The sequence below is a fragment of the Aulostomus chinensis genome, chromosome 21 (assembly GCF_037954235.1).
Source record: "Aulostomus chinensis isolate RoL2024-O1b breed Wild chromosome 21, RoL_Achi_v1.0, whole genome shotgun sequence".
Taxonomy (NCBI): domain Eukaryota; kingdom Metazoa; phylum Chordata; class Actinopteri; order Syngnathiformes; family Aulostomidae; genus Aulostomus; species Aulostomus chinensis.
The window spans coordinates 17422143-17432500 of record NC_141340.1 but is presented as its reverse complement, the minus strand read 5'-3'; the positions used below and the strand labels follow the sequence as shown (position 1 = coordinate 17432500).

Genomic DNA, 10358 nt, shown 5'->3' with positions numbered 1-10358 from the left:
GTCTCAGGGGGCTGGAGCCTATCCCAGCGGCTATGGGTGAGGGGCGGGGTTCACCCTGGACAGGTCACCAGTCCATCACAGGACCAACACATAGAGACAGACAACCATTCACACTCACAGTCACACCTACAGTCAATTTAGAGTATCAATCAGCCTCGTCCTTTCTTGATGTCTTTGGACTGTGGGAGGAAGCTGGAGTACCAGAGAGAACCCACACAGGAACAGGGAGAACATGGAGACTCCACACAGAAAGATCCTGTGCTGGAGCCGGGACTGGAACCTGGAACCTTCTTGCTGTGAGGCGACAGCGCTGACCACTGCAGCACCGTGCAGCCTATGCGTTCTAACACATGCCAAAAATATGCTCATTAGGTTAATTGGACACTCTAACTTGCCCAGATGTGTGAGTGCTCGTCTGTCTCTATATGCGGCCCTGTGAAGCACTGGTGACCTGTCTGGGGTGAACCCTGCCCATCAGCTGCTGTTTCTCCAAGCCCTCAGGCACCAGACATCTTAAACAAGATGGTAATTCCTTTCTTAGTGAAATGGCAGTGACAGATTGAGTGGAGTGTGTTGATGTCATGATCCATAGCAACAATCATGTGTTTTGTCTCGGCCTGCTTTAGCATCATCCATGTATGCCGGTTGCATCGGTTTGTACTGAAAATAAAAACTGCTCTGAAAAATAAACAGATTAAAAACATTGCAAATGGAAGTATTGAATGTGTTTTTTTTGCGCACAGTGCAGGGAAGTAAGATCCGATCACAGGAGAGACATGTGGAGACACGTTTTAAAGCCAACTGTCAACACATTCAGCAGAGTTGTCCACTTGTGGTTGAAGGTTGAAGCTTGATAGCGGATGTGTCGAGGGCCTTTGGACAGAGTGGAGCAAGACTGCTCTTAGAATACTGCGAGTGTGGCAGTGAATATGTGTTTGAGCTGCTGGTCTTGGCAAATAAATGCTACGGCTATTCAAGAATAAAGCCGCGTTTCTCTGTTCGGTTTGCCAACATCTGTATGAGCGAAAAAAGAAGGAATAAATTGGAATATCATGGCTCCTTTGTTGTCTGGCAGCAGTGTAGACGGAAAGGTTTGCATGTGCATGTCGCCACTTAGCTCTCGCTCTTCTTGAAGCGACAGCGATCACTGAAACTCACACTCGACTGCCACACTAATGGCACAACTCAGCGACACCTACAATTACCTTGAGTCGAGTCAAAAATAAAGTTCGTTTTACCCTTTGATAATAGGACTATCCGTCTATAAAAAAGTGGATAAATGGTGTTGATGAAAATAAAAGATATTGGTATCAATAGAAATAATGTACGCCGTCTAAGGGTGCACTATTCATTGTGCCTATTCCTTGGATTTTTGGAAGTGATAATTTTTACATTTGCACGGTGCAACCTGAAGCAGTGGCGGATATGCAGTGAAAGTGGTCATTATTAATTCGCCGTTTTAACTTCTCTTTTAGGGAGCAACAATTAAGCACGATGACCATACAGGAGCTGTCTTAGTGGCCCGGATCATGAGGGGAGGGGCAGCCGACAGAAGCGGTCAGTGAATTTCATTACCATTCGTCAGGCACAAAAAGTCTCTTTGGAGTCAAGGATGAATCAATGAGAATTCTTAATTAGAATTTGGTGGTCACTGTGAGCTCATGCGACACTTAACGAGTAAGAGCTCTTTAACAAAATTTTACACAAATATTTCACTAGATAAAACTATAAATACTACATAAAAAAAAAAGGACAGAGAGAGATAAGGTAAGAGACAGCCAGCGACCTTTAGCTGTCACTGCTAGGGGCACGACCTTTCCACCACATATGAGTGATAGACAGAGGCAGCCTGGAATCATGTGTGACACTGATTTACGGTCCATCTGGTATTCTATATATTGCCCAACAAATAAGGGGTGAGTGTATAGATGGCTTTTTACATAATCAAAAATAAGTATATATTTTTAAAAAATGTTAAAATTGAATTGATTTTATGTATACAGACTTTGTTAGCGTGTGTTTTATATGCGATAGGATTGATTCATGTTGGGGATGAACTGAAGGAGGTCAATGGAATACCTGTGGATGACAAGAAACCAGAAGAAATAATTCAAATCCTGGTAAGCCTCATCTCTGTATGCATGACTTCATTCTGCCTTGTGTACGTTGTCCCCTAATCTCTAACATTTAGCTCCATTCTCTCTGCAAAAACGTATTCCTTTTTTATGGCAAAAAACTCGAGTGGTCAAAAAAATTATGATTCTCATTCCTGTGCTTGGAAAACCGGCCCGGCTCTACAAGTCTTACAACCCTTTCACACTGAAACACGCGGGCCAAAGGGGGTTTTGTGCCTGCGTTTGCTCTGCGTTAGGTCGCAGTGAAGCTTCCAGCAGACATGGGTCTGAGCTCCCTCTGTGGGGGCTGAGTGCCTGTGTCTTTCTCTCTCGTACGTCATCACACTGATGTCATCATTACGCATAAAAGCGCGCCGTGTCTCAAAAATGCAGTGATGTTCCCATAAATCACCGTGTCCCGTACGGTTCCAGAAATCTGCCGCCGGATCTCCTCTTCACCGCGGATGGCGAGCAGCTCGCGGACTTCACGATCTTGCCAGTGCGCTGCCATGATCGATAAAAAGATTTGAAGATCGCGATACAAGTTGTTAGAAACACGGTTGTGCTTGCTCAGTTCACGTTAGGGTTCCCCGGTTGGTGGGAGTTCCCAAGCAGAGATTAATTCACCTAAGATCATCCAAAGAAAAGTAAAGAAAAAAGGAGTGAAACAGAGTCTGGGGACTCGTGTTTTAAGAGTGGGAGCGGCCTAAAGGCCAGAGCCATGCACAGTAGTCATTGCATTATGTGACGTTCCTTTGTAGGAAGGAAGATGACTATTTCCATTTCCCCATCTTTACTTTACTTACTTTATCTGCCTTGTCTTTCCCAAATCTTAGGCTCAGTCTCAAGGGGCCATTACATTTAAAGTTGTTCCCAGTGTGAGGGAGGAGTCAGCAGCCAGGGAGCCAAAGGTGAGTCCGTCCCTTGTTCAATCATTGTGTTGGCTGGATTAGATTAGCTGTTGTTTGTTTGTTTGTTCATCCATTTGTTTATTTTGGTAGGAGCATTGTTTTTGGGCTACGGTGAATGTAATGGCTAGAAAATGAGATGATCAAATTAGTACAAATCAGGGAAAATTGAAGAAATCCCAGCAGGACAGAAGATGTCTGTTTTCAGCATAGCGCAGAGGCCCACATGCACAACATCTCGCGCTGGCAGCAGGTTATGTGCAGTGCAGCAAGGTCCAGGTATGAGGCATCATTTAATTTTTACATTTGGATTATCAAAATTATCTGGTTTGCCAGATATGATTGCAGGGGGTGCATTTTTCACCCATAGGCTGCTTAATATTATGACACACATTTTTGCTTTTACAAATATAGAGTATTAATGTACGGTAAGCACTGCTGCCTTGAGCGAACGATGAAGAAGACTGTGCGGGGTCCACTTCAGCTGGCTGTTTAGCCGCTGCAGCAGCAGCCGATCGTGATGAAGAAGTTTTTCAACCTGGCTTTCGTGGCAGTTCTATTATATTGCAAAACTTTATTGGACAGTCGTTGTATACGGGCCAGAGGTTTGATTTAAATGCTGTGATGCCACTCAAGATGTAACATAGCATGACAGGACCAATGGGACGAGACAGCAGCATTGATTAGCGCAAACGCTATTGATTTTCAGGTTTCGAAAAAGTGGAATCGTGTTCTTGACGTAACCGGTTTTGATCCCCATCCCTACGTCTTGCTTCCTCGCGTGTTTCTAGTTAGTGACTGTTTAAATTAAATCAGTCATTGCTAGCAAGCCTTTTTTAGTCTGATTCTTTGGATAGACTTGCCCTCATAAAATGTTAAAGAAATCTGAAAGAAGGCGGTCCCCACTGATCCTGGATCTGCTCCACGTTCCTGCCTGTTAAAGGAAGGTTTTCATCACCACTGTTGCAGGATGTGCTGCTGATGGAGAATTGTTGGGTGGAGATTCATTGAAGGAGTGAGGTACTGGACCTGCTCTACTAGTAAAGAGTCATGAGAGAACTTTGGTTGTGATTTGGTGCTGAACAAATAAAACTGACTTGACTTGACTTGAAATGAATATAATTGGGATTATCAATCATTTGTATTCACCATTGTTTTATTTTTTTTGGGGGGGGGGGGATCTAGTTTTGGCTTTTCTAAGTTTTGTTCCATAGCACATAAAACATGTAATCAAGATAACGGAGACGTAAAGTATACAATCAGGCTAACAGCAGGAAACGGCGCACTTACAACACATTCCCTCCCTGATGCTTGTTATGGAATGATTGAGTAGCTGTTGGGTCCATCACAAATTAATTAATAACCAAAGTCCCAAGAAATTTCCACAAGATATGGAGAGCCCACTGTGTAGTCACTGAATGGGCAGCCTTGATGCTTGTGCTGTGTGTCTGCTTCTGCGAGCTATGGTTTGGTGAGAGGACATTGCCAGGCATGTTCCCTCAATGTGACAATGTCTGTAACTGTACAGGACAAATCTTTGAAAATGGGCATTATGACAGTGTTCTGACATGAAAAATAGTCCTGTCATATTTAATTTCTGCTTTGAATTGTGTTCGGAAACACATCCAATACCTTACGATGCTTAAATGTAAAATATTGAAGAAACGATGATCTTGGTTTGGATAATCTGGTCAATTTGAATGCAGAGAGGCTGCGAGAGCAGCAGAAGTCATTCTTGGTCTTCCTTTCCCTGGGGCGGTCCTCATGGGAGCCACTTTCGTCACAGCACTTTTTTTTGCAACTGTGCTTGGACTCAACCCCATTGAGAATGCAGGAAATTCCACAAATGAACCCTGACAAGGCAAACCTGTGATGTGGAAACCATTTCAGGTGACATCATGGAGCTCATTGAGAGAAGGACAAGGGTTTGCAGCACTGGCACCAAAGCAAAGGTGGCTACTTTGAGGAATCTGAACTATGATATATCTATATCTGAACTATAATATATGTATATCAGAACTATGATATATCTATATCAGAACTATGATATATCTATATCAGAACTATGATATATCTATATCAGAACTATAATATATCTATATCAGAACTATGATATATCTATATCAGAACTATGATATATCTATATCAGAACTATGATATATGTATATCAGAACTATGATATATCTATATCAGAACTATGATATATGTATATCAGAACTATGATATATGTATATCAGAACTATAATATATGTATATCTGAACTATAATATATCTATATCAGAACTATAATATATCTATATCAGAACTATGATATATGTACATCAGAACTATGATATATCTATATCAGAACTATGATATATGTATATCAGAACTATAATATATCTATATCTGAACTATAATATATCTATATCAGAACTATAATATATCTATATCAGAACTATGATATATGTATATCAGAACTATGATATATGTATATCAGAACTATAATATATCTATATCAGAACTATGATATATGTATATCAGAACTATGATATATGTATATCAGAACTATGATATATCTATATCAGAACTATGATATATGTATATCAGAACTATAATATATCTATATCTGAACTATAATATATCTATATCAGAACTATGATATATCTATATCAGAACTATGATATATGTATATCAGAACTATAATATATCTATATCAGAACTATGATATATCTATATCAGAACTATAATATATGTATATCAGAACTATAATATCTATATCTGAACTATAATATATCTATATCAGAACTATGATATATCTATATCAGAACTATGATATATGTATATCAGAACTATAATATATCTATATCAGAACTATGATATATCTATATCAGAACTATAATATATCTATATCAGAACTATGATATATGTATATCAGAACTATAATATATCTATATCTGAACTATAATATATCTATATCAGAACTATGATATATGTATATCAGAACTATGATATATCTATATCAGAACTATGATATATCTATATCAGAACTATAATATATGTATATCAGAACTATGATATATCTATATCAGAACTATGATATATGTATATCAGAACTATGATATATGTTATCAGAACTATGATATATGTATATCAGAACTATGATATATGTATATCAGAACTATGATATATCTATATCAGAACTACGATATATGTATATCAGAACTATGATATATGTATATCAGAACTACGATATATCTATATCAGGACTATAATATATCTATATCAGAACTACGATATATCTATATCAGAACTATAATATATCTATATCAGAACTATGACATATGTATATCAGAACTATAATATATCTATATCTGAACTATAATATATGTATATCAGAACTATGACATATGTATATCAGAACTATGATATATGTATATCAGAACTATGATATATGTATATCAGAACTATGATATATCTATATCAGAACTATGATATATGTATATCAGAACTATAATATATCTATATCAGAACTATAATATATCTATATCAGAACTATGATATATCTATATCAGAACTATGATATATCTATATCTGAACTATGATATATCTATATCAGAACTATGATATATGTATATCAGAACTATAATATATCTATATCTGAACTATAATATATCTATATCAGAACTATAATATATGTATATCAGAACTATGATATATGTATATCAGAACTATGATATATGTATATCAGAACTATGATATATGTATATCAGAACTATGATATATCTATATCAGAACTATAATATATGTATATCAGAACTATGATATATGTATATCAGAACTATGATATATGTATATCAGAACTATGATATATGAATATCTGAACTACGATATATGTATATCAGAACTTCGATATATGTATATCAGAACTACGATATATCTATATCAGGACTATGATATATCTATATCAGAACTACGATATATCTATATCAGAACTATAATATATCTATATCAGAACTATGATATATGTATATCAGAACTATAATATATCTATATCTGAACTATAATATATCTATATCAGAACTATAATATATCTATATCAGAACTATGATATATGTATATCAGAACTATGATATATGTATATCAGAACTGTGATATATCGATGTCAGAACTATGATATATCTATATCAGAACTATGATATATGTATATCAGAACTATAATATATCTATATCTGAACTATAATATATCTATATCAGAAATATATAGCTATATCAGAACTATGATATATCTATATCAGAACTATGATATATCTATATCAGAACTATGATATATGTATATCAGAACTATAATATATCTATATCTGAACTATAATATATTTATATCAGAACTACGATATATCTATATCAGGACTATAATATATCTATATCAGAACTACGATATATCTATATCAGAACTATAATATATCTATATCAGAACTACGATATATCTATATCAGAACTATGATATATGTATATCAGAACTATGATATATGTATATCAGAACTATGATATATGTATATCAGAACTATAATATATCTATATCTGAACTATAATAAATATATATCAGAACTATAATATATCTATATCAGAACTATGATATATCTATATCAGAACTATGATATATGTATATCAGAACTATAATATATCTATATCTGAACTATAATATATCTATATCAGAACTATGATATATGTATATCAGAACTATGATATATGTATATCAGAACTATGATATATCTATATCAGAACTATGATATATGTATATCAGAACTATAATATATCTATATCTGAACTATAATATATCTATATCAGAACTATGATATATGTATATCAGAACTATGATATATGTATATCAGAACTATGATATATCTATATCAGAACTATAATATATGTATATCAGAACTATGATATATCTATATCAGGACTATGATATATGTATATCAGAACTATGATATATGTAGATCAAAGCTATGATATATCTATATCAGAACTATGATATATGTATATCAGAACTATAATATATCTATATCAGAACTATGATATATCTATATCAGAACTATGATATATGTATATCAGAACTATAATATATCTATATCAGAACTACGACATATGTATATCAGAACTACGATATATCTATATCAGGACTATGATATATCTATATCAGAACTACGATATATCTTTATCAGGACTAGAATATATCTATATCAGAACTATGATATATGTATATCAGAACTATTAAATATCTATATCAAGATTATGATATATCTGTATCAGGACTATGATATATCTATATCAGAACTATATCTATATCTGAACTATAATATATCTATATCTATATCTGAACTATAATATATCTATATCAGAACTATAATATATCTATATCAAAACTATATCTTTATCAGAACTATGATATATCTATATCCGAACTATGATATATCTATATCAGAACTATAATATATTTATATCTGAACTATATCTATATCTGAATTATAATATATCTATATCAGAACTATAATATATCTATATCAAAACTATATCTTTATCAGAACTATGATATATCTATATCCGAACTATGATATATCTTTTTCAGAACTATAATATATCTATATCAGAAGTATAATATATCTATGTCAGTACTATGATATATCCATATCAGAACTATAATACATCTATATCTGAACTATATCTATATCTCAACTATGATATATCTATATCAGAACTATAATATATCTATATCAGAACTATATTATATCTATATCTGAACGATTAAATATCTATATCAGAACTATTAAATATCTAAATCAGGACTATAATATATCTATATAAGAACTATGATATATCTATATCAGAACTATAATATCTCTATATCAGAACTATGATATATCTATATCAGAACTATAATATATCTATATCAGAAGTATAATATATCTATATCAGAACTAAAATATATCTTTATCCGAACTATGATATATCTATATCAGAACTATAATATATCTATATCAGAACTATAATAAATCTATATCAGAACTATTAAATATCTAAATCAGGACTATAATATATCTATATCAGAACTATAATATATCTATATCAGAACTATGATATATCTATATCAGAACTATTAAATATCTAAATCAGGACTATAATATATCTATATCAGAACTATTAAATATCTAAATCAGAACTATTAAATATCTAAATCAGGACTATAATATATCTATATCAGATCTATTGAATATCTATATCAGAACTATTAAATATCTATATCAGAACTATTTAAACTAAATCAGGACTATAATATATCTATATCAGAACTATAATATATCTATATCAGAACTATTAAATATCTATATCAGAACTATTAAATATCTAAATCAGAACTATTAAATATCTAAATCAGGACTATAATATATCTATATCAGATCTATTAAATATCTATATCAGAACTATAAAATATCTATATCAGAACTATTAAATATCCATATCAGGATTATGATATATCTATATCAGAACTATATCTATATCTGAACTATAATATATCTATATCAGAACTATGATATATCTATATCAGAACTATAATATATCTATATCCGAACTATAATATATCTATATCTGAACTATAATATATCTATATCTGAACTATAATATATCTATATCAGAACTATAATATATCTATATCTGAACTATAATATATCTGAACTATAATATATGTATATCAGGACTATGATATATCTATGTCAGAACTATAATATATCGATATCACAACTATAATATATCTATATCAGAACTGTAATATATCTATATCAGAACTACGATATATCCATATCAGAACCATAATATATCTATATCAGAACTATAATATATCTATATCAGAACTATGATATATCTTTATCAGAAAGATAATATATCTATATCAGAACTATAATTTTGTCTATATCAGAACTGTAATATGTCTATATCAGAACTATATTATATCTATATCTGAACTATTAAATATCTATATCAGGACTATAATATATCTATATCAGAACTATGAAATATCTATATCAGAACTATTAAATATCTATATCAAGATTATGATATATCTGTATCAGGACTATGATATATCTATATCAGAACTATATCTATATCTGAACTATAATATATCTATATCAGAACTATGATATATCTATATCAGAACTATAGTATATCTATATCGGAACTAAAATATATCTATATCCGAACTATGATATATCTATATCAGAACTATAATATATCTATATCTGAACTATTATATATCTATATCAGAACTACATCTATATCTGAACTATAATATATCTATATC

The 10358-nt window shown here is 32.3% G+C and overlaps 1 protein-coding gene across 2 annotated transcripts in view; it reads left to right on the top strand.

The window, feature by feature from the left end:
• mpp7a (MAGUK p55 scaffold protein 7a) overlaps nt 1-10358 on the top strand; it is a 123238-nt gene that overhangs the window by 65059 nt on the left and 47821 nt on the right. For both annotated transcript variants that reach the window (XM_086192125.1, XM_086192124.1), the window contains exons 7-9: nt 1476-1557; nt 2035-2120; nt 2951-3025. In XM_086192125.1, coding sequence (XP_086048251.1) covers nt 1476-1557; nt 2035-2120; nt 2951-3025 — 243 coding nt within the window. The remainder of the gene's footprint in view (nt 1-1475; nt 1558-2034; nt 2121-2950; nt 3026-10358) is intronic.